Source organism: Lissotriton helveticus, chromosome 9, assembly GCF_964261635.1.
Source record: "Lissotriton helveticus chromosome 9, aLisHel1.1, whole genome shotgun sequence".
In the NCBI taxonomy this organism is placed as follows: Eukaryota; Metazoa; Chordata; class Amphibia; order Caudata; family Salamandridae; genus Lissotriton; species Lissotriton helveticus.
This window is the reverse complement of record NC_136070.1, coordinates 365688090-365714623: the sequence shown is the minus strand read 5'-3', so window position 1 is coordinate 365714623 and position 26534 is coordinate 365688090. Positions and strand designations below refer to the sequence as shown.

Genomic DNA, 26534 nt, shown 5'->3' with positions numbered 1-26534 from the left:
CTTGTCAAGTGCTTAAGATGCATAAAAAAAGTCGTTCTTTTGCGCAGTAGTAAGGCACAAGTAAATTGGTAATGTTCCTGGAGGGAGCAGCCACAAGATGGACAAGGCACACCATTGAATAGAAGGCAGCCAAATCAGTAAAGACAACGAATGATACCCAATGGGCGGTAAGCTATGGTCTTGATAAGAACACAATAGGTATTTCGCAAGCTGAAAGCTGCTGTTGTGGGGCAGGCTCGACCAAAAAGATAAGAAGAAAAATTAATTTTACTGAGCTTTCAAAAAAGGGTAACATATCGATTATCATTTTTTGCTTTTGCAAAATGCCAAAAACTTCGCCTGTACCTGTAGTGAGCTATTTAAAGACTTTCCTAGGACTGTTTACTGAGAACATTGCAGCCCGCTGTACAGCATGCAGATTCTGCTGGAGTGACAGCTCAGAGTGTTTCTATATACCGCAGGGAGCAGCAGCTTTTTACTCAAGCCTAGGGTACCGAGGTACAGCGCCTGCACAAGGAGGAGGGTGACAGGAGCAAGCATGAGTCGAGAAACCAGCCACAATTAAAGAGTCTAAAGCGACAGATGTCACTTGGTAACAAGCGCAGTGCGCGTGCACTGCCTGGAATGCGAGGTATGCAGCTGGCACCCGGCTGCGCTGCTGCTTACTCCCGAGCACCCTAGGCCAGGGGACATAGAAGGCAGGGCATGCACCCGCCTTGGGCCAATTGCGCGCTGTCTTTCTTAGAAAGACGAACGCAAAGGCCAATAGCGGGAGATTAAAAAAAAGCACACACACAAGTGTGTGTTTTGAGTTTAAAGCCCCTAACTAAAAGCCTTGCAGATTTGCGCATGCGCACTTGCTCAGGCGAGACCTAAAAATGGGCAGAGCAAAATTTATTTAGCCCTAAAAAGCACACATTACTGTAGAATTCCTGGCACATAAAGAAGCTTTGTTGTGCATCTGTGTGCTCCATGTGAAAGAGAAGAACACCGTCACTCACAGTGTAGTTTGTCAACTGTCCCATGCTGTATGCTGTGGTGGGTAGGATATAAAAGTGAATGACAACAACAGGTCAATGGATTAAGAGCTAGGATTACTAGTAGAGATGGGTCCAGATGCACTTCTTGCACCTCCTGGTCTCCTTGTTTGTAGGTCTGACATGACCACGCAGAGGTCTACAGGGCGTATTCATACCAGTACTTTAAAATACACATAGAATGGTCTCTGACACCCCTCAGAGGAGCATTGCTATCTCACCTCATGCTATGTGCTGTTGCTGCATCTTTTCTACTTCCTGGGTGTGCTTGCACTGGAAAGCAGGAGGGGATATTTTACACGTGCTTGCACATCGAATTCATAAACTCCTGCAGGTGTTCTACACACAAAACATTCATTTTTTCTACTTCATTTCCCAGCATTGTCAAAGACATCAGGGCATGCGTTATTGCGATAAACAGAGCAGTTGTGAAAGCTAGTGCTCAACATACGTTGGTATGACCTACAAAATTCATTTTTAACTTGTATTTGATCTTAAAAAGTACCTGTTATTGTCTGGGGACCTGTGTCCAACCTGTAATCTTGCCGCCGCCATCAGCGGCGAGGCCGCTAGCCACGCCCACTTTTTAGGCCACGCCCCGCTATATCCTCATCCTTTTTCCGGCACACATATATAAATGTGCAACCCTAGGAAGCGCAGCGGACGAGCGCAGCGGGCGCGCCGTTTGCGCGCCGAAGGCACGCCTAAGGCAAGCCCGTCTGCGCCCGTCCGTGACGGGCCGGGACTAGGGACGACGGCCCCTGCCCCTTCACTCCCAGGGCTATCCTACACTTACTCTAGGGAAACCCTCCTCAATCTCATGCCTCCCCAGCATGACCACTGCACTACCTTGAATCCTCACTGCGCCCCTTGTGCCTGCTCTATCTGCAGGCTCCCTCTTACCTCCCTTCCCTCTATAACCAACATAGCCACCTCAAACTTCCCTCCCTTACGCCCCAAAACTACAGACACTGACCAGACCCTAACTAGAACACTGTTCAGCTTAAACTGTAGATCTCTGGGCAAACATAAGAGAGAGATATTCGATCTTTTGGTCTCGGAGAAACCGGCAGCTCTCTTTCTTACAGAGACATGGCTAAAAGACCACTCTGGCCCGGATATTGCCGCCGCTCTCCCAGACAACTATACTTACGTTGGGAAAAATAGACCTAAGAAAGAAGGTGGAGGTATTGCCATAGTGTACAAAAGATTATATTCCTGCAAATGGGATGACTTTGTGTTACCCAACTGTGAGGCAGGTTTGTTCAAGCTTTCACTTTCTCCCAATTTTACTCTCTCTGGGCTGCTTATCTACCGCCCCCCGGGCCCAGCGAATTCTTGGGCAGCCTCTCTTCCGGAGTATATAGCACCGCTAATCCAGAGCTCTACAAATGTTTCCATTATCGGTGACCTCAACCTACACCTGAATGATCCCTCATGTACTACCAGTAGCAATCTCCTACAAGATTTGGCTGCTTTAAACATTCTTTTACACAACTCTGGTCCCACGTATAAAGCAGGGAACCTCCTGGACCCTATCTTTTCTAATCTAGAGGCCATTGACTGCAAGGCTCCGTCTCCCATTGCATGGTCTGACTATTACATAGTGTCCTTTATTATTAAACTAGGTCAGCAATCGACCATCCCCTCTAACCCTACAGAACCTAGATTATCCAGAAATTGGAACAAATTGTACCTGAACAAATTTAACTCCTGTCTCGAGAAAACCAGACCTCTCATGGAAGATACTAGTACTGCAACTTCTGCCGCTATAAATAGCTGGCTTGCACAGGCTGCCGACGCATGCCTACCCCTGCGTATGCAAACGCACAATTTTCACCATTCACCTGCACCTTGGTTTACCGAAGCTTTAAAAAAAGAAAAAACCATCTGTAAAAGCCTGGAAAGCAAATGGCGCATAAAATATGACTCCTGCTCCAAGCAAACCTATAAAGCCGCCTTAACAAAATATCACTCCCTATGTAAAACTGCTAAAGCTGAACATGTCAATCATACCATCCTCGAAGCAAAAAATCATCCAAAGGCACTCTTTAAGGCAGTACAAAAACTCTCGGCAGCACTGTGTCAGCCCAAACCTCCCTGTCTCAACAAGGTACAGTGTAACTCACTCGCTGAATTTTTTATTGCCAAAATTGATAACATCTATTCAAATTTTGAGAACTCATCTCCCCTTCCATCTCTACCCAACTTACCTGCCACAATCTCATCTTCCGATCTTGGGACACCAGAGGACAACAGTCCCATCCACTTTTCATTGATCCCCCCCTCTCCACCCACGCCCTCCTGTGACTTGAGGCCCCCATCTGATACCTGTCCTTCGGTCACTCAGTTGATCGACACATGGGATCCGCTCAATATTGAGACCCTCTCCGACATCATCAGTAAAATCAAATCCGGTTCCCCACTGGACCCTATTCCCCCTCAAATTCTAGAAAAACTGGACAAATCCTCCCTAGAACCCATTATGGACCTTCTAAATTCCTCCCTCAGAGAAGCTACTGTACCCTCCGCATGGAAACACGCGATGATTATGCCGCTATTAAAAAAAGCTAATGCCGACCCCAGCATTCTAGCCAATTTTCGTCCCATCTCGCTTATTCCGGTATTTTCTAAAATTGTAGAAAAGCACATTAATTCTCAACTCTCCACCCACGTTGAGCTAAGGGGTATCTTACATCCGTCACAATCCGGCTTCCGATCAGGCTTCTCGACGGAATCCACTCTGCTGGGAGTCTCAGAAAACATCCGTCACCGAGTTGACAGGGGGGAAACCGTGGCACTCATTCTGCTAGACTTGAGCGCCGCTTTTGACACGGTTTCCCACCCCATTCTTGTCAACGCCCTCCGATCATCTGGCATCACCGGTTCAGCCCTCAACTGGCTTGTCAATTTCCTATCCGACCGCACCTTCCAAGTTTTCTCTTCCTCATCCACTCCTCAAACTTTTACATCTGCGTATGGAGTCCCACAGGGTTCCATCCTGAGCCCCTTGCTCTTCAACTTATACGTCAGACCTCTGGCGTCTGTTGCGGAGCAAGCTGGGCTCACCATTTACTCCTACGCAGATGATACCCAGATCATCTACTCCCTTTCCTCAGACCCCCATGCCCCCTCATCTGCCCTCTGCTCAGGACTGAGTAACATTGCAGCCTGGATGTTGGACAACAAACTCCAACTGAATGGGGGGAAAACAGAACTTCTTCTGTTCGGACATAATACCACTCTATGGGGACCCCAACACTGGCCCATTCAAATGGGCACTGCTCCTACCCCCTCTAAATCAGCACGCAACTTAGGCGTGATCTTTGACGACCAGCTGTCAATGAAAAACCATGTGGTCAAAACCTCCTCCACCTGCATCACAATTATTAAGTGGTTGCGCAAGATCATCTGGATGCTGCCTGTGAACACCCAGAAAACTGTAGTCCAGGCTTTAATCACTTCTAGAATGGACTACAGCAATATTCTTCTTCTGGGCGCCAGCAAAGAGGTGACCCGCAAATTGCAGACAGTCCAGAATATGGCAGTACGACTGCTCTGCAATCTCCCCAACACGTCTCCTACCTCTAATTCCCTTCGCTCACTACACTGGTTCCGCATCGAAAACCGCACGAAATTCAAGGCTCTCTGTTTCATGCACAAAATAAACACTGGCTTGGCCCCACCTTATCTGACATCCTTGGTTCACCACCATTGCCCCCCCCGCACTCTGCGCTCATCTAGCCAATACCTTTTCTCAGTGCCCAGAATCAGAAAAGCCAGAAGGGGAGGCCGCTCTTTTGCCTGGCTAGCCCCTTCATTATGGAATTCTCTTCCCCTTCAGTTACGAAAAGAGCCCAATTACCTTAGCTTTCGCAAACAGGTGAAAAATTGGCTATTCAACATGTAGCCTCCTCCCCTCTGACTTTCCCTCTCTATTAGTTGGTTTTAGCGCCGGGAAACCTTCGGGTAGCTGAGCGCTTTATTAACTTAAATATAATAATAATAATAATAATAATAATAATAATATGTTAAAGCCAGTCCTAAAACCCAGACCTAGGGCCTTTTCAAGTGGTTCTCTTTAAGTGTTGTGGCACAGTTTCTAATCCTGACACACTGAAACATATGAGATCCAACAAAGTTGCCAAAAGATGAGGGCTCATTGCACTAAACAAGTGCGACTTTGTCACCCCATATTAAGTAACTAATAAGACATGAACCTTCCCTTTACAATGTACATGCAAAACCACACCCCAATCCTAACCAGTGTGCACGTCCATCATGAGAGTCCTACTACTCTTGAATAATGAGAGATTGCATTTAAGGTAACTCATTGTCATGAACCTTTTCATGTGCCTCTTTCATCTTGTTTATTCCACAGAGAATTTGTGAAATGGAACCCGAAGGCCGGTTTAAGATGGATTTGGTGCTAATGAAAGCCGAGGCTCTTCTTCAGGACAGCAGTGAGGACGAGAAGCATGAGATACAGACCAAGCTGAAAGACATCAAGTCCATGTTCGAAGACACCACAACATACATGACGCACTGCCATAGGTAAGTACCATCTAAGTTAGGGAGGCCCTCTAATTGATAAAGTTAGTGAAAGACTGGGCCAGTACGTTTTTTAACTGTTTACAAATAGTTTGGAGAACGTGGGTGAACTCTTTTAGAGTCAGCTAGAGCAAAAACAGAAACTGCGAAAGCCTTTCAGCGAGACTGGAAAGTAAAAGTTCCAGCCGCGGCCCGTGGAGAGAGTTACGGTGGGGCAGGGAGGCGGGGAGGGGCAGGGTGGAGGGTGCTAAAAACTGGCATATGGATAATTGCAGGTAAGTACACAATTTAATTAATAAAACGAAATTCGTAGCGCGCACAGCATCGCATTTTGCGATGCAGTGCGCTACGAAATTCGTTTTATTAATTAAATTACCCGGGTATTAAATTATTCAGCTATCCTGGCTGAAGACGGCTGATAGCCAGAAACTGGTCCTAGGATGCCTGATTCCGGTCCAGTAAAGACATGGCTTGGCAGTTCGAGCTGGACTTTTCCCATGAGGCACAGGGTCAAGGCTGATTTGCATATGGCCATGTCTGAACTGGGGTGGTGTGGAGTGCAAAAAAACGATGGATTTAGGCTGAATGTCATACATTCACTGGGGTGAATGTATGACATTGTTCTGCATTTTGTCCATCAATTGTTGTTTTTGCATGATACCATGTACAGTATTCGTGGGGTAATTTGTAATTTCATCAAAATATTACAGACACATGTTGTTAGTATTATATGTAGGTGTTTTTATAGATCTGTCCTAACATACAGAGTTTGTGATTACTGAGATACAAAATAAATAACAACTGCTATAACAGTGATGCTCTTAACATTAAGAAGTTAATCTCGATTCAGAAACAACCACAATTTTGAATTTAACTATATAATGTAATGAAAAATGAACTTTGCAGTTTCAACAGTTTCACCCTGTTGCTTGTTGTACCCCTTAGCCTGTTTCCTTTCTATTGTCATAGACTTTACTAGCCATTGGACTTTTCATTACGATGTCTATTTCAACAGTGTGTACACTAAATCAGGTGGTTTGCAAAGTAGGCAACAAGACATTTCCACTGTGTACCATGTTCATTTATTGTGGCTTATGTAGCCCTGAGAGTAGTGGATTTATCTCCAAAAACTCACCAAATTAACAATCCTATTGTTGTAAACAATCATGCGTTTATTACTTTCTTATTTAGGAGCTCTCCCAATTTTCATATGTTCATATTTTAAGTGACTTGGGTCCCACCTATGATTATTATTACGTATTCTTAATTAGTTACTACATATGCTTACATGCTCATTAACTGTTCGTTCCCCTTACAGCCGCATCGAATGGGTGTGGCTCCACTGGAGCGAGTATTTGAAAGCCCGTGATGAGTTCACTCTGTGGATCCACAACATGAGACTGACCCTGGAACCTGACATAGAGCTGCAGCTTGGCTTGAAGGAGAAGCAATGGCAGTTCAGCCATGCCCAGGTCCTGCTTAAAGATGTCCATAACCAGTCCACGTTATTAGACCGGCTCCTGGAAGAGGCGGCCGCCCTATACAATCGGATTGGAGATCCAAGCGTAGACGAGGAGGTACAGAACCAGATGAAAAGGGATTATGAAGGAATCAAGAAAAAAGCACAGGTGAGAAGCAGAAGCATGCATCAACATATCTATCATACTGGTGTATCATAATTGATAAAATAGGTTCAGGGAAATATAAATAATAAGTCACTGGTTCTGTGATCTTAAGAGCTTGCAATGTGATGTGGGTGTATAAGTATTATTTTGGATATGTTGATTGTGTACTTTCAGTTATAGGGGCTTTTATATTTCGAAATAAAATTAATTTGACAGATTGATGGGTTTAAAAGTATAATTTAGGATTTGTGGCAGAGTTTGAGTTGCGTTTGATCCAAGCTCACACAAATAGGCTAACATGGAGCATGCATTTATAAACCCATGCTAGAATAAAGAAGCTCCATTTAAAATTTCCTACTGCAGTCAACACCTCTGGAACTCAGACACTGAATGAGCAAAGCTAATAACAGAGTTTCTTTTTGGTGTAGTTGAGTAGAGTTTGTACTAGGGTCCGGGTGCTCTCTCATCAAGGGTTGGTGTATGTGCAGGATGTGCTGTTGATATTTTCTAGGTCATCAACTATGTTGATGATGATAAAGTGCGCTGATGATCCGGATGATGTCCATTAGGTCAAGTCCTGATAATACACAATTTGTCTGTTGGTTTCTATGTTAACTTTATCCTTGTTTTGCTTATCTCTTGTTTTATGGTTGCTGTCATCTCTCTTAGTGCTATGACAAGTAGACCACATCATCTCTCTTTTGATATCCAGTAAAACGGCATTAATACTACAAAGTGTTTCATCGACTCTTGTCTCACCATTGTAAATTAACAGCATAGAATTAGACCAAAGAGAGTTTCCTCCAGTGACGTACCAAATTGTCTTGACAGTTCTGTTTTATTTATATGGCTTGGAATCTGAAACGTGTACTCCGGACTCCCAGATTTAACAATTCCTGGCACATTATTTTTATTTCCATTTCAGCACCCTCTATCAAATACAGGGAGAAAAACACACCAAACTCATATTATTTTTTTCACCAGGTAGAAAGAAATCACAGTACAATTAAAATATTTTGAAAAGATCAAGATTTTTTAAATGCAGCAGAAAGTACCAACAGTCTTCTACTCAAAGTAGGACCCTTAATTAAAAGAGATCAGAGAAGACAGGGAGCATGGAAGGCAAATTTGACTAATTGTTTCCTTCTCACCATCAGACCCATTCTAAGCACAACATTTCTGGTCTTTGTTGAGGTCCTGGTTCATTTGCCTGACCTAGCCAGCCATTTCAGACATCAAAACCTCGACCTACATCCAGGAAATAGCCCTGAAGGCATAACACAAAACCATGCACCCATGGTGATCTGTCATTGACCTAAAGTCCTAGCAAACCTGTGCTCCACTTCCAACCTTCCATCCCTTTCAAACATCTCACTATGGTTTGTAATGAAACAAATCCAAGGCCACTCAGTGGAAAATCCGTGGTGGAACATTTACCAGTCGTGATTCTACCTACAGTGCAGAACGAAATAGGTTTGCATTTTTTTCAGGAAAAAAACAAACATCCAGAGGAGTGTCTTAGCGATGGTCTAATCAAGCTATACCCATTGTCAGTGTTTGGTCAAGTGAGTCACATGTTGTCTCCGAGGGCAGGCCACATTCATGGAACTTACAGGAGAAGGCACAGCAAATCAAGTTAAGAGTTCTGAGCTGTCAAAAGTAAACTTTCAAGATGGATACTCCAAGACTTTGTTAAAAATCCTTTTCAAAACATATTTCAGATTACTGGGCTATTCATTAAATGCTACAGCCTTTGTGTTTGAATGTAGGTGGACAACATTCAAAGTAGGTTCAGATTTGACAAAAACGTCCTATAAAATATAAATAGCTGCGTCTCCTGGATGAATTTAGTGGTTAATGAGTATAGAACCATCTATGGGTAATTAGAAAAAAACTTATACTCTCAGTCTTACTGTTGCACTTCGAAGGCATATTTTATTAAACAATGGATAGAATTGAGGAATTACCCTTGTTCATATGCATTGGGTGTGTTTACCCTTGTGCATTTTCTAGGTGTGTTTTCTGTTAAAGAGAATTATTCTACTCCTCATTCTTACTTGACTTAATGAACAGCATGAGGAAAAGGAGAGCTAAGGGAGTAAGAAACTTTATTTGCACTTAAACATAAAATATAGGCTTCTATGTTTTGAAAATTACATCTTTTTTAATTCTGCACGGAATCTCCTGATTTCTTTAGGCTAGACCTTTGATAAATCTTTAGCTGTCGCACCAGGCTGTTTTTAAAAAAAATGTATATATCGAATACATGCAGAGCGAGGCTTTTGGTCAGTGGGCTTCATCCATTGGTTTGTTAAATTGTCATTCACATTTTACTACCACCCACTTGCAGCATGTTGACTGGGGCAATGGGTCAACATACTTTCCCAAAAGCTCCCTTCACTTTGAGTCACTGCACAAAGCCGGTACACATTATTCACATCTGCCCAAAGGAGTTCCTTTCTCTTTGTTGACAAAGCTGATTCAATCTGTGCTTTATTTGCCTTTTTTTGTTATTAACTTTAAATATCAGTTAATTGTTTTCCTTACACTTTGGTGCCCAGTTTGATGGGAATATTTCCGTCTCCTTCTTAAAGTTTCTGAAATACAATTTTTAATTGACTTTGTAAAATCTTAGTTGCCTGCAATATGAGTCCTTGGTTTAGTGGTCGAAAACAAATGGCACAACTTTAAGGGGATGTTATTTAAAAGACATCACTACTAAGGCGTCCACCACAGTGAATATTTTTTCAATCTTAAGATATTTATCGTGACCATATGGCAGCCACGTTTAGGAGGCTGCTTTTATTAAATATATTTTATTTTGTGGAATAGGCTTACAACAATGGTTCCCAAACTGTGCGCCGTGGCTCCCTGAGGAGCCGTCAAACCTAGCAAGGGGTGCTGTGCATCAAGCACTCTAATGCATTTAATGTTGAACCTGTTGTTGGCTTCAGTTAAACTAATTAGACTTAAGCGCATGAAGTCTGAAGAACTGTAATCTTCAATCTCAGGGGTCTCACTAATACAAAGTACTTGGCACAGAATCTGAAATATGAAACGACATCTTTATTAAACTTAATTAAGTGAGACTACGTCACACAGGAGCCTTCGCAACTGAATGAGGCAGTCTAAAGAGTACAAAACACAGAGGCCTTTTATATGCTTAGGGTTACAAACTCAGCACAAAAGTAAGGGGCAGTCCTAGCTTTTGCAAGCAAGCAAAATACCTAATATGGACATACAAGATCTGCAAAATATTAGCCAATAGGAAAACATTCAAAACAAGGCATCATATAACCAGAACGTCCCCCTTACCTCGTGTTTCTGCCCAACCCACAAGTAAATCAATTACAACACCTGTAGGTCAATCAGTAATGGCAGGACATGTCTGTATGCAGTTAGGCCAGCTGGTGTCTGAGATTGATTTCAAAGCAAGGACAGAGGGGGGTTTTCAACACGTTGCAGTCCAAAGGGCAGAGACACTTCATGAATAGAGCAGCCTGTGTAAAGGCAACGCAAAACGATGACAAATGTAAGATGGAGTAAAAATGAAAGAACCTCAGACCCTCCTTTTGCCATTACACAGGCAAATCCTAAAATTATTTTGCAAACATTTTCAGGGCTCCTAGTTATTTCAGCGACTATTGACAATGCCAGAGAAACAATAAAAATCAGTCTCCAAACACCCATTCTATGCAATCACACGGGAAATACCCAGAGTCCGTCGAAGCCTCTCTGGCAGGCGTCTATTGTACATCAAATCTGCTTCTGTTGTTTTCTTCCGCATGGTCCTCTTCATTCAGGCCTTTCATGAAAAATGGTGCTTCTCAGTATCCGTTGGAGTGCCTTCCTGGCAAACACTCACAGCTCACTTGAAAGTCTCAATGTCTCAATGCAGTGCACCAATATATTTCCTGTGCTGCAGGCACTACAGATATTGTGCTCTTCGTTAGTCATGGGCACACATCATCTCATGCAGACCCGGGTCTACATTCTCAGGCTCCAACACTCATTATTCAGTGTCAGAGGACGCTTGGGCTGCTCTTTCATTTAATCATAGGTACCACAATGTAGTGCCTTTTGCCAATCTTGGATCCTCCGGTGCACTGCACTTTCGTTGGAGCAAAGAAAAGGGGGTGTGTGGCCAAAACTCAGGCCAAGGGGCTCAAGGGACTGCACACTGTCAGAAGTTACCAGCACATGACAGGTAGAAAACTCAAGCCTCAAACTAATCCTGCCATCAACAGCAGGGAACATTCTCTTTCGCTCTTTTGCACTAAACCTGCTCCTCCTTCTTTTCTGATGTTCAACGCCTTCTGATGAAGCAAGCACAATACTTTGGAGATACCATTGATGGCACGCTGGCGATCGCTGTCCAGCCTTGCTTCTTTTCTGGGTGCTGGGACGTTTCATCTATAGCTGTCACTGATGGGATTGTGGGTGAGTTCCGTAGGTTATTATGACTTAACCCCGCAGAACCTAGTGGCGTAGGAAATCTGACACAGTTGTTAGTTTCCTTCAATTTAGTACAAAAACAGTTCATTGTATAACAAGGGGACTGCAAGCAGGTGGCCTGCAATCTTTAAAGGAGTGGCCATACGTCATGGGACAATTCTGGTCTAGAACACACTGTCATTCTCAAAGGCAATACAAAGACAAAGGCAGTAGACAAAACAGTGCCTTTAGCCTCTTCAATTGGTTTCCATGTGAGAGCATATCCTCTACCATCTAAGGGTAGATAGCTACATGGGAATTCTATCTGAATGGATGTCCTCACACATGGTGGCATTGTCTAATGGGGCAAACATTTCTTTCCCTCAATGATTACGTCTAGGTGTTCCTAAATTCCTTATCTAGAACACCTCAAAAGATAAATCACATGATACAGATTATCAGGGACATGTAGATACATCCCTTTTAATAACTGTGCATCAGGTGCACTATACAATACAAAGGCTAATGATCAAAATGTGGAAACAAAAGACAAGAACTAGAGAGTCCTGGTATTTCCATGATTTAGAACACATTTAATCCACCAAAAATTAAAGCAGCAGAAAAAAGGAACTAAAAACCAAATTAGAATAGGCATTGAATTTGTCATATTCAAAAAAACGTAAGGTTTCTCCTATTGAGGTGGAAAACTTATCTTACTATAGTATTGAGTCAGTTAACCAATCTATCACTACCCTGACGGTCAGACTGGAAAACATTGAAGTAGGCCTAAAAAAAAATCTTGAAAACCAGTCTGGTCATACAAAAGGGAATTATACATAATATGGGTGTCTCTGGTACATTACTGCAATCTGGAAGTGTGAACCTGAACAATACAAAAATAATAAAAGGGCTAACTGGTGAAAGGAATATGGAAAAGAGAAATGGGACTAGGACACAGCTAAAATCCCCAATAACTAGACACGATGTGACATTAATCAGGGGAGAAGCGGCAAAAGAAAAATCTATAGGAAGAACAAAAAAAAATTACTCTGGTGATAGTCAAGATTGTGACATAATACCAAGAGTATGGGTGATGCACAAAAGTCAAAATAGTTCACAAATGTTAGCTCTACCGCTGGCCTCTACACCATATACGGTAATCTCAGCAATGTTCCAGTTCCTTCTTCAGGGAAAAATGAAACCTTGTTTCCTTTATGGTACAAAGCCATACACTACTTAGGAAGCAGAACAAAACTGACTAATTTAATATAGAAATTAGGTCACCATGTACAAGAGTCACAGATCTATAATTTATCCTTACGTCCAATCAGGATACATACATCTAGGGCTGCCTGTTCCTTAAGGGAAGGGGGGCAGTAGCGTGACTAACAGCAGGTGACACACTTTCATCCTGTATATCTCTTTTATTTTACTTCAATACTATATAGCCAAATTTGACATACACTGGTGAAGTGTTGTCTGTCTTGTTCACAGCATAAAAAATCATATCTGTGAAATTTAGTATCAGCGCAAATTCACCCAACTGTTGTGCAGCGATATACATCGTCATGTAGAACCCTTCACAACACAGGTGAACTTGTAATAGTATCTAAAGCAGCAACATAAAACAAAAACATGCATAAAATAAAAAAAACACACACATGCCAAGCCATCAGATATACGTGCTGTATATCAAGCAAAAAAAGCATAGACAAAGTACAAATAGCATATGTAAATAGGCGGTGACACACAACACCATTGCATGCACTTTATGCACTGTGAACCTGCAGCCCAAAACCCAATATTCAGGCCTGCTTAATTTGTCAGGCTTAAAATCAAAATTACACTTTCTTTTACGCACTTTCTTTTGCTTTCCTCACACTTTCTTTTACTTTCCTTACCCTCCTTTTGACAGCTGGTCACTAGTCAGTTGTGATCGGCTGTCAATACACTCTACTGTGTCACTTCTGACATATAGGACCAGCAAGAACAATTCATGATAGGACCAAATGCACAAACATGAAAATCACATGAACATTCCTTTCCAAAGGAGTTACGCAAAAACACATCTTTTTTCAACCAACCAAACTCACGTGTCTTGTCAGCCTTAAAATCGTCCAGAACAATCCATGAATGATCTGTGGGCAGAAGCAAAAAAAAATACACAACACACAAAAGAGAGACATTTCTCATAACAAACAAATGTCCTTTATAACTTTTAATCAGAAGACAAAACATGATACACATTAATAAACACAACAATAAATTTCCATTACTTAACTGTTACCATCTTGTCAGTCATCTTGCAACATTAAACTAAAAGTAAAATTGTTTCACTGACACTCCATGTTAGCTCTGTGCCACAATTTCCACTGTGAAAAATAATTCTTAATTGGCAAATCGTTCTCGCTTAGGCATGTAGCCTTCAAAATTTTAATAAAGAGCTTTGTCTTATTTTCTGTCTAAGACTTAATGCAATACCTCATTTTTTTGTCACATAAAAGCAACTAGCGGACACTATTTTTTTCAGAGCAGGGATAAAATGTATAATTTCTGCAGAGTATTTAGCATGATGTTGGGACTTTCAAAGAGACCCTTTTTTCATATTTTCCCTTTGGAATTAAGTTCTTTAATGTATTGAGAACAAATGCTTGTTGCAATGGTACTTATTTCATCAACCTTAAATAGATAAAGGTCTCAGTAGGTCCAGCTAAAGTTAAAACCTTCCACCATGATATTAAATTCAAACATCTGCACCAGGCACATTGGCTCACCGAGCCATTAAAAGCAACCCTAAATAGTAACAACCTGCAAATCTGTATTATACCCAAATGTATGCATTTACTGAAGCCTAAAGCACTTTAAAGCTATTGTAAATGGCAAAAATGCCCACATTTTACCCAAATTCAACTTTGATATTTGGGGCACTTAAAAATAAAGATCCTACACTTGCATTACTTATTAATCATCCTCAGAATGTTCTTTACAGATTGCAGAGATTGGACATTAGACATCTCTCATGTAATTCCTTAGAAAAATTAGTTTGTCACGCCTGCGCCAAGTGAAATTCTATATGCTAATGTCCTCATTATGCAGTATAACATAACTTAAATTAAATTATAATGCTAGGAGGTCACAGTATTACGCTTCATGAATAGTAAAAAACGAATTTTGTAGCACTTATTTTTAATAATTATTTTGCTTAATTAATAATTATTTTTAATAAACCCAATCATTTTTGATAATTCCACATATTAAGGTTCTGTAATTCCTCGAATCTGACTTCATTTTCTTTTTTTTTGTTCTGTGCCACGTAGGCCTGCAAACATAGCCTGGCGAACAAGGTGTCCTGGCCTCCCCTGTTCATGTACACATTAACCAGAATTACTCTGAAATAAACTGTAAGAAACTGACCGCTTCACCTGAAACTGACCTCGCGAAGGCAATTTCCCTGATTGATCTTTATCTGAGATTGCCAATCAATGTTCAAGACATCGTTAACTTTTTAGTTTCCTTGCACATGCCTTATCTTGTTTCAGCATCTGTTACTGTTTCTTTCTTTTAAAATGTTTCTTCATTACATGGGTTAATTATTATTTAGCAACAGAGCCAAGAATATGCTTACAGAAATGCTTAAAGAGAGAAAAACCCTTAATTGAAATGTCTTCCTATAATACAAAATAATGAACCTTAGTTTTGGAACCTTTTTAAAACAACATTCTGAAATGCAAAGTTTCACCCGTGCAACTGAGGGCAAAGTCCTGGCTGAATAAATATTCCTGTTTATTTAGCTTGTCTCTCAATGTTTGTAACATGAGCACGGTGGCTGTCTATTTAAAACTAAAACATTTCAAGTTTCAAAATACGTGTACAATACAGCAAGATCAAATGTATTCAGATGATGTGTTTGCCTGTTAATATCTAATACAATGTATCTAAGGAAAATGCTGTAAGTTTATTTATTTTTTGCAAAACACCCAATTTCGTTTTTGGGGGCTCTTTTTATTCCTAGTGAATGTGAATTTAAATTTTAGTTTTTAAGCATTTAGACATTTTGCTTAATAGACTGAAAACATCAAGAAAAACCACGAACAGACATGGCTTTAGCCATTTATTTTGTGAATAGCGCCATCGCTATTCACTCACAGAAATTGTACTAATGATAAAACCACATAGACATTTAAACACACATTTAACCCACAAACCAATACTCAGAACAGAAACAAAGGACAGTGTTATATCCTACATGTTTATTTAACATGTATTCTAGCCCTGCTGCCTCTAGCTGATCAGCCAGAGTGTGTCTTGGTGTTAGAATGTGGGTGTGCCTGTGATGCGTGGAATGCCTGGGTGACTGAGTGGGTGAATGTGGCAGTTGGAGATGGGCTGAGCAGCTAGGGAGGCTGCTCCTGGTGGGGCTGGTACCACACTAGGCTGGCTGGAGTCAAGAGAGACTTAATAAAGAAGACTTAAATATACATCCTGGCTCCTGGTGTCTTTCCACTAAGGACACAACATATTTTTGGCGACTAGGACCAAGGACCAAGACCCAAGCATACCTAAGCACTGAACAGTAATCCAGAGACTCCTAAGAAAACTGAAACCAGCGTAACTTGAAGGGAAAAAAAAGAAATGAAAAGTATGGAGTAAAAGGCAAGTTAGCCCCACCAGTGTCCAGTCATCGGACAGCCCCAACCTGTTGCCTGATATTACTCCATGGACAAGACCACAGGTATGGTCTGTAGTTAGAGTATGAATGTTGTGTCTTTTGCCCTACCACTTCCCTGAGAGTCTGCTGAAGGATGTACTTACTCTCTGCGCAGAGTAACTGTGGCTGCTCAAAGTAGAGTTGAAGAACCAACTCTGTGAAATGTTTTCACTGTACCACACAGGAGCCGTGTGGTTGTGCCATGTTCGCTGTCTTCATTATGCATGGAAAGCAGTTTCTGCATCAGACTTCTCTGTCTGCTTAGAAATTCTGCTTGAATTTAAGTAATGTGTGCTATTTCTAAAAGTTGTGATGGATTTCACATGTGCCTTTCAGAAATGGTATGCTTTGACACAGTTTGGCGTTTTTTTTTGGCACAAGGATAATACAAGTATGGACTTTCACTAATTTGGTCTGAGAGTTACTCTTCTAAGCAACGTTTTCCACTTGTCTGGATCTGGTCTTATTTTGAGCAAAATTGTTTGAACTTATGCGATCTGCAAGCGCAGTGTCACTGATCTTTTGAAACATCAGCGTGGTGTTAGCTGTGGTCAATTAATGGACAAGGCAGTGTGTTTTGACTTTTGCGTATGGGCATTTGCTGAGTAGCATTATGTCATTTCTACTGGTCGTGTTTTGCCTATATACAACTGAGCGCTGAAAGTTGAGAGGATCCCGCTGACCAGAAGAGCTGTACAAATAGTGTATAAACTTTGGCCATTAGCCTCGAGGATTTTTAGCTGCTGCGCAATTAACTGCTCAACCGCCACCTTGGATTTAAATTAAAAGTCAGCACGAGCCAAGTAACTCGTGTGCCTACCTTCTTCTTCCTTCACGTCGCATCCGAGTTCTTTTTCCCTGCGTCATCTTCTTCCTTCTGACGAGCGGTGCCGCTTCGAGTTAGACACTGCTCATCTGCTGTAAAGATCCTGTGGTGCATGTATGCACCGTGAGCCACTCGGTATTGCGCAGAAATCGTGCCGCCATTTTTAGTTTGGCCCGATATCAATGTCTTGAGTCAACTTCTTTGTCGTGTGGAGATCTCGACTGACACTATGGAAACTAGAGTTCAAGAAACGCTAAGGTTTTTGTGCTGCCCAGTTCGCTGATTCACTTCATTCAAGTGTGGCATTTTTGTACTGAACTGAAGCTTTAATGCTGTTTGACAATTCCTCCACGTGCTGCACCAAGATGGGACTCCCTCGATGACAAGTTTGCTTAGTGACAAGTGTTGAAGAGCGGTTTGTGAGTTCTACGGTAACATGTGTAACTTGTATATTGATTCCTGTTTAGTATCTTTCATAAATGTATTTGTAAGGGCGATTGCTAATGGTTGAATCTATGTCAAGAGTGCCATCTAGTGTATCTGGGCATTATAACAGGGAATCAAGAAATGCCCAGAACGAGTCTATGAGATGGTTGGAGCTCATGCTAAATTTAGATTAGCAGTTTCCTGTTATCTTTTATCTCATTACAGTTTAATGTATGTTAAAGCATGTTACGCTAGCACCATTTCAATGTCTTACTTCACAAGTTAAGGTGCATGTTGTGTGGTGATGTATTTGTTGCTTATATGAGTTGCAGCACAACTCTGGTGAGAGATCGCTCACCGATGGGTAACGTAGTTGGGAAGTGTTCTTCTTTTATGGTTATAGTACTTGTTTTCACCATGCAAATTTTGGTAGTTTGTGATGCCACTGTTTTACGCTATTTGCAGCTTGGGGACATCTTTGTCTCTTGGAGGGTGGACATCACTGGTTTCCCCTTAGTTGAGGGTAGTTCTGGTTATGGTGGGTGGTCCCCATCATCTTGTGTTATGTGTTGGTAAGTCGCCTTGCGCTGCACATTTTATGTTTGTATGTGTGTAAGTCGCCCCGCGCCTCACGTGTTGTTCTGTGTAAGTCGTCCTGCGCTTAAGATGTTGTTGTGTGTAAGTCGCCCTGCGCATCAAGTGTTGTCCTGTGTAAGTCGTCCTGCGCTTCAGGTGTTGTCGTGTGTAAGTCGTCCTGTGCGTCACATGTTGTTCTGTGTAAGTCGCCCCGTGCTTCAGATGTAGTTGTGTGTAAGTCGCCCTGCGCCTCATTGTGTGTGTACCCTCTATGTGGTCCATTTTATGGTACACGTGTTTTTGTAGTGTTTGTACAGCCTTGTTGTTGGTTTCTGGCCTTGGGTGTTCGTCGTGGGATGTGCCCTCACTTCACTACTTTTGAAAATTGGAACAATAATGGAGGTTGACCAAGAGGATGGAGAGCCTGCGGTGGGTATTGCATTGAAAACATTTGTTAGAATTTTGGACCAGAATTGTGGGTACAAGATGTAAAGGTCTGCAGGGACCCCGTCAGGGCCAGGGGCCTTATGTTTGCTAGTATCTTTGATCGCCTTTTCCACTTCAGAGGTGTTAAACTTAATGGACATATTGTTTCGAGGTACAACTAAGTCCAGGGGAGTAGGGACCCCTAGCTCAATGTCATAGATGTTTCTAAAGTGATTAAGCCAACTCTCATCTTCAATTACGCAGTCCATATCTGATTTCCCCTCCTCAGTGAAAAACGACTGATTGATGATCGCCCACAATTTTCTGCTGTCTCTCAACACATCTGCAGATTGTAGATGATCCCAGGCTTCTTCCTTAATTTGGTTCTTGCGATTTGCAAGTGCCAGTTTGTATTCCTTACGAAGGTTCGCCACAATTAACCTATCCCTGGTTCTAAGTTTCAGCGCTTTAAGTAGGGCACTATGGGCGAGTGAGCACTTTTTGTCAAACCATTTAAACACCTTCTCACAATGTGAGCCGTTTCTAGACTCCAGATTCTTGGAAATCCGTGAACATATCTCTACATAGGCATCCACAACATTAGCCCCTGATGCAGTGGAGTCTAAGCAGACAGCCATATTGTCCTCGGTTTCCTGTGCAAGTGTTTTAAAAAAGGTTTCTGGAATAACCTTCTCCCACTTTACCCTCCTGCCCTGCCCTCCAGTTGACAAGTCTCTTGAGGCCACCACGCTTGAGTTCCTCCCATGCAAGAAACTCTCAAGATCTATAGCCAATAAAACAGGGTTGTGGTCACTAAAATTGCTGTCACTACACTGTACTCCTGCGTTTTGACTTCATTCATAAAATTGCACAGAACAAAGGATCCTTGTATGTATTATGTCCATATTTTAATTCCCTGGGGATACAGAATCACCAAGGAAGAAATATGTTTGTATACCTAAACCTATTTAGGTATTCCTTCTAGGAGAGCCGGCTAATTAATTTCACATCACACTATGGTACCGCCCAGAAAAAGCAACACATTCTTCTATGTGAGCTTTGAAAAACAGGCATGCCAAAAATATTGCAAAATATACAATATTATAATCAAAGTAGTGCTTAATGTACTTTTCGTACGTGCACCGGTCAACAAAACCAAATAGAGAAAAATCTCCTCATTACCTGTCTACACAAATTGCAATTTGCATATCAAATCCATACAAATCAAAAGTTGGCCAACACAAATTCCAAAATTCCAAAGCTACAGTAAGCGTTACTAAACTACCTTGCTATTACCAATCAAAAGTTTATCCAAATTCTAACTGGCAAGTTCTAAATGACGTAACGGTCCTTTTTTAGAATACTCACGCCAAAAAGGTTCTCAGTCAGGAGTGACATCATGTGGAGGATCAAAATCAGGAAGAACAGAAATATACTGGGCTGCAAAGACAAAGAATCTCCAGAATCCTTGTGCACAGAGTAGTAGAGTCCCGTCCTGTCCTCCTCAGTAGATTTCAGTCTCCTGACAAGATCACTCCTTCAGAAAGTCACTTCTCTGATGATGCCCGCGTTGTTGGGCGCCATTTGAAGAACTGTAATCTTCAAACTCAGGGGTCTCACTAATACAAAGAACTTGGCACAGAAGCTGAAATATGAAAAGACATCTTTATTAAACCTAATTAAGTGAGACTACGTCACACAGGAGCCTTCGCCACTGAATGAGGCAGTCTAAAGAGTACAAAACACAGAGGCCTTTTATATGCTTAGGGTTACAAACTCAGCACAAAAGGAAGGAGCAGTCCTAGCTTTTGCAAGCATGCAAAATACCTAATATGGACATACAAGATCTGCAAAATATTAGCCAATAGGAAAACATTCAAAACAAGACATCATATAACCAGAACGTCCCCCTTACGTCGTGTTTCTGCCCAACCCACAAGTAAATCAATTACAACACCTGTAGGTCAATCAGTAATGGCAGGACATGTCTGTATGCAGTTAGGCCAGCTGGTGTCTGAGATTGATTTCAAAGCAAGGACAGAGGGGGGTTTTCAACACGTTGCAGTCCAAAGGGCAGAGACACTTCATGAATAGAGCAGCCTGTGTAAAGGCAACGCAAAACGACGACAAATGTAAGATGGAGTCAAAATTAAAGAACCTCAAATCCAGGAGTTGTAAGTTACATGCCTAAAGCTGTAAACATAGTGCTTAATTGATTGCATGTTGAGGGAGGTGACCTCTATATTTCACTGGATCCCCACAGTCCAACACTCCCAAAGTAAGCAGAAGATGCCTGATTTAATTTGTTAGACTCGTTAATAGTTTTGTTTTTTCCCAAATGCTTTTTACACCAATGCAAGTTATCATTAAAGTGGATTCGTCCTGTCTATTAAACACATAAAGTGCCCGATTGCGATGTCGGACGGACCGGAGTCCGTCTACTATCGCTCTGGAAATGGAACCCAATGACCTCCTGTCATCGGTTGCAGCCCAGCTATTAGGATGCGGCCGAACCCTGTTTGGTCACAAACTCATACTTTACTATGAGAGCATGCATTCCATTCTCATAGCAGAGAGCAGGGGTGCAGTTAATCCCTGCAGCCCTTGGCAGGCCTCTCAAGGTGCCTGCCACTGTTTGCAGGGATCAACATGGGGGCACCATAGGTGCCCCCCTAGGCCGCCATTCGCCAGCCTTGCACCCATGGGGCCCTGCTGTAGGCCCCCAAAGACAGTTTCCCAATGCCTTTCTGTATCTGAAAGGCCGGCACAGAAAGGCAGTGTGAAACTGCCATCGTAACCCCCTCGGCGGCAAGAGGCATGCAAGGGATTGGTAAAGGCCTTCCGAATGGCAGACTGGCTCTCCGAAGCCTGTCGTCAGCCATTCGGAACTCCTGTTTGTAACAATTTCCGACCGACTCCATCAAAATGGGTCGGTCGGAAATTATTACAAACAGGAGATTACGTTGAGGTAAGGATGACTCTGACCGAGGGTCGGGGACATTCCTTACCGCATTGTAATCGGGCCCTAAGTATTATTAAGTATGATATACGGCATAATGCCAACATTTGGAAACAAGAAAGAAGGACGTTTAAAAAATAATAATTCTGAGAAATGTATTTTACTTGCATTGATTTGGAGGCAATGTTAGGGAGAAAACAGCAAAAATAAAGCTGTGATACATGTGTGTTGGCATATAAGATATGGGTAGAAATGGAACTGCATGCAAATATTCTTCATGTGCATAAACACTTTGGCAATGGGGCCTACATGCATAGCGGTGCTATCTGGCACTGTAAGTGGGCTAAAAAAGTTTGAGAGGGTACTCTAAAAAAGGCATGAGCAAAGAAGTGTAACTAGGAATATTTTATTAGAGGCACCACCTTAGTAATACGAAACACCCTGCGTTTATGATTATAATATATTCACCAGCTTCATCTCAATTAATTTCAGGGAGAAAAATGCAAGTACTCCCTGATGTTAAGCTCACATCCCCCCACTCTTCAAAAAAAGTAACAGTGGTCAGACACGGCTAATGGGTCAAGGGAGCCGCGGGTCCCTTGGGCAAAGAAGTGTAACTAGGAATATTTTATTAGAGGCACCGCCTTAGTAATATGAAACACGCTGCATATATGGTTATAATACCTTCATCAGCTTCATCCCAACTATTTTCAGGGCTAAAAATGCAAGTACTCCCGAGGCTGGGCTTCAATCCCCCCCACCCTCCAAAAAAAGTAACAGTGGGGAGCCACGGGTGATGGCCAATGGGTCACGAGAGCCACTGGTCGATAACGTTTGGGAACCACTGGGTTTACAGTAACAACATTATAAATTGCACTAATAAAGGCTAGATTTGTTGGCTTTGCTAGTGCTTGTTTTTCATCCTAATGATGTCGGGAGTAAAGCTGATGTAAACAGGTTGGTGTCACACGTTTCACAAATGTTTTTAAAAGTGCAGTCTTGGGCTTTACAGGAAGAATAATGTGTGTAAGTAATTATTTACCGAACAATCCTCTCATCTTGAAGTCTCTGTGAGGGCATGAACTTCAATGGGACCAAATACTCCATCTAATACACCAAATTCCTACAAAGACTCATTCTGATTATCCTCTTAAAATAGTTTATATCTTTAAAGTTTCAAAAGATCATTTTCTAAAACATATAATGTCACTGATTTGAAACATTTATATGTTGAGACGTGTGCAGCAATGGATGTTTTTTCAGGTCTGAGGAAGAAATACTAGGTTTCACCATACTTGCTTCCCAAAAGTCAGAAATAATCTCCTGTCGAACTACCCGTATGGTTTGTGCCACGTTTTGACTTTTCAGGGAATCCTAATGAATGCCTACAGGAATCAAGGAAATGTACAACTCTTGTTGATTTCAGTGAGTACTCAAAGTGTAAATGCAATTTACCCATAGATATTTTGCAGCTAGGTGAAATAACATCCATCTGTATATAAGACTCAAATGCGTACTTGCACATCTAAACATTTTTGCATGTAGAAAATGTTTCTTGATGGCGAACACATTTCCCAATTTCATATTACATTTGGTATTGTTTCCAAAATCGTGTAGCTGTTAAAGTAGGTGCAAACAGCCAAACACAATCATTGATCCTTGTTGCGAGTGTACAGTGTAGCTGAGGCCTGCACCCAAGGAATATGCGCAGCACATTAAGGCCAGATGCATCAAGTATTTTTTGCCTTCGCAAACGCGCAATTTGCAGAATTGCCCATTTGCGAGCTCAAAAAAATGCTCTTCTGATGCAGAAAACCCTATTTTGCGATTCGGTAACCTGTCACTGAATGGCAAAATGGGTTTGCGATTCGCTATTATATAGGGGCGGGTTTAGGGCGTCCTTCCTAATACCGAATCGCATCGGTATGCATCAATCAATCAATCAATCATAACACTTGTATAGCGCGCTACTCACCCGGAAGGGTCTCAAGGCGCTTGGGGGAAGGGGGTCGCTACTGCTCGAACAGCCAGGTCTTGAGTTGTCTCCTGAAGGCGGGGTGGTCCTGGGTCAGCCGGAGGTGGATGGGGAGGGAGTTCCATGTCTTGGCTGCCAGGTAGGAGAAGGATCTGCCTCCGGCGGTGGCTCTTCGGATGCGTGGTACGGCGGCGAGGGCGAGGCTAGCGGACCGTAGCTGGCAGGTGGGCGTGTGGAAGGTCAGGCGGTCGTTGAGGTACTTGGGGCCCAGGTTGTGGAGAGACTTGTGTGCGTGGGTGAGGAGCCTGAACGTGATCCTCTTGTTGACGGGGAGCCAGTGCAGGGTCCTCAGGTGGCCGGAGATGTGGCTGCGTCGAGGGATGTCCAGGATGAGTCGGGCGGAGGCGTTCTGGATGCGTTGTAGTCTTTTCTGTAGCTTGGCTGTGGTTCCGGCGTAGAGGGTGTTTCCATAGTCCAGCCGGCTGGTGACGAGGGCCTGGGTGACCGTCTTCCTGGTTTCGATCGGGATCCATCGGAAGATCTTGCGGAGCATGCGGAGGGTGTGAAAGCATGAAGAGGAGACGGCGTTGACTTGTCTGGTCATCGAAAGGGAGGAGTCCAGGATGAAGCCCAGGTTGCGTGCGTGGTCTGTCGGCTTGGGGGCGGTGCCCAGGGCTGGGGGCCACCAGGAGTCGTCCCAGGCGGAGGGTGATGGTCCAAGGATGAGGACTTCCGTCTTGTCTGAGTTCAGTTTCAAGCGGCTGGTCTTCATCCACTCGGCGACGTCTTTCATCCCTTCGTGGAGGCTGGTTCTGGCGGTGTCGGGGTCTCTGGTGAGGGAGAGGATCAGCTGGGTGTCGTCGGCGTAGGAGATGATGTTGAGGTTGTGTTGGCGTGCGATGGCTGCGAGAGGTCTCATGTAGACGTTGAAGAGGGTGGGGCTGAGTGATGATCCTTGCGGGACGCCGCAGATGACTTCGGTGGCCTCGGAACCAAATGGGGGGAGGCGGACTCTCTGTGTTCTTCCAGCGAGGAACGAGATGATCCACTTCAATGCCTTCTCTTGGATGCCGGTGTTGCTGAGGCGTTGGACTAGGGTGCGGTGGCAGACAGTGTCGAACGCGGCGGAGAGGTCCAGGAGGATGAGTGCCGCTGTTTCTCCGTTGTCGAGAAGGGCTCGGATGTCGTCGGTGGCTGCGATGAGGGCGGTCTTGGTGCTGTGGTTGGGTCTGAACCCTGACTGCGAGGTGTCGAGGGATCCATTAGTCTCGAGGAAGGCGGCAAGCTGTCTGTTGGCGATCTTCTCGATGACTTTGGCAGGAAAAGGGAGGAGCGAGATGGGGCGGAAGTTTTTGAGGTCAGTGGGGTCCGCTGTTGGTTTCTTCAGTAGGGCGCTGAGCTCGGCATGCTTCCAGCTCTCCGGGAAGGTGGCCGTGTCGAAGGAGGTGTTGATGACGTCTCGGAGTTGGGGTCCGATGGTAAAGTCGGCCTTGTTGAAGACGTGGTGGGGGCAGGGGTCAGTCGGAGATCCGGAGTGGATGGTGTTCATCGTGCGGGTTGTGTCTTCGGTGGTCACTGTGGTCCAGGTGCGGAGGGTCGTGGTGGGGTGCGTTGGTTCGACGGTTGGGTGCGAGGATGGTGTGCCGAAGCTGTTGTGGATGTCGGCAATCTTGCGGTGGAAGAACGAGGCGAGGGAGTCGCAGAGATCTTGTGAAGGGGTGATGTCGTTGTTGCCGGTGCTGGGGTTTGAGAACTCCTTGACGATGCTGAAGAGTTCCTTGCTGTCGTGGGCGTTGTTGTCCAGTCGATCCTTCAGTGATTTCTTCTTGGTGGTGTGGATGAGCTGGTGGTGCTTGCGGGTCGCGTGTTTGAGGGCGGTCATGTTGTCAGTGGTCCGGTCGAGGAGCCAGGCTTTCTCGAGGGTGCGGCAGGTCTTCTTGGAGTCCTTGAGTTCGTCGGTGAACCAGGGGGCCTTCTTGCTTCTGGGTTTGATGGGAGGGTTCTTCAGTGGTGCGAGGTCGTCGGGGCAGGCTGTCAGCCACTGCGTGAAGTTGCGGGCTGCTTCGTTGGGGTCCGGAGTGCTGGCAGGTGGGTTCTGGCTGAGGGAGGTGGTGAGCTGGTCGGTGGTGATCTTGCTCCAGCTTCTGTGAGGAACCTGTTGCGGGTGGTGGTGGGTTGTGGTTTTTCTGAAGCTGAAGTGGACGCAGGTGTGGTCGGTCCAGTGGAGTCCGGTGGAGTGGCTGAAGGCGATGTGCTTGCTGGATGAGAAGACGGGGTCAAGCGTGTGGCCGGCGTTGTGGGTGGGGGTGTTGACCAGTTGCTTGAGTCCGAGGTTGGCGAGGTGGTCCAGCAGAGTGACGGTGTTGCGGTCCTTGTTGTTCTCCAGGTGGAAGTTGAGGTCCCCTAGGAGGATGTAGTCGGCGGAGGGGAGGGCGTGTGGGCTGATGAAGTCCGTGATGTCTTCGCTGAATTGTGTGCGTGGTCCTGGGGGTCTGTAGATGAGGGTGCCTCTGAGGGTCGTCTTTGGGTCGGTGTGAATCTGGAAGTGGAGGTGTTCGGCGGCGGTGAAGGTGTCGTCGGCGTTGGTCGTGATGCGGATGGTGTTCTTGTGGACGATGGCGATGCCTCCTCCGGTCTGGTTGATGCGGTCTCTCCTGGTGATCTTGTATCCATCCGGGATGGCGATGGCGATGTCGGGGGCTGTGAGGAACGCGACGTCTGGTGATGTTGTGTCTAGCAGGTTCCTGAGTTTGACGGCGTGTCTGTGGACGGAGCGGGTGTTGTGCAGGATGCACTTGAGGTCGCTGCTGGGGTTTGGTTTGGCGGGCGCGGTGCCAGTTCGGAGGCAGGTGAACTTGCAGGTTGTGCAGGTGAAGGAAAAACAAGGTTAAACACAGAATTAGCGCAACACGCTCGAAAGATACTGCGGAGGATCTGGGAACAGAGAGGCAGTCCCGACGAGGCTGCGGGCAGCAGAGGGCGAGGGGCACA

The 26534-nt window shown here is 43.9% G+C and overlaps 1 protein-coding gene across 3 annotated transcripts in view; it reads left to right on the top strand.

Annotated features, from left to right (window-relative positions):
* Positions 1–26534, top strand: part of SYNE3 (spectrin repeat containing nuclear envelope family member 3) — a 401530-nt gene that overhangs the window by 250042 nt on the left and 124954 nt on the right. For all 3 annotated transcript variants that reach the window (XM_078660113.1, XM_078660115.1, XM_078660114.1), the window contains 2 exons: positions 5419–5591; positions 6907–7216. In XM_078660113.1, the coding sequence (XP_078516239.1) occupies positions 5419–5591; positions 6907–7216 (483 nt within the window). The remainder of the gene's footprint in view (positions 1–5418; positions 5592–6906; positions 7217–26534) is intronic.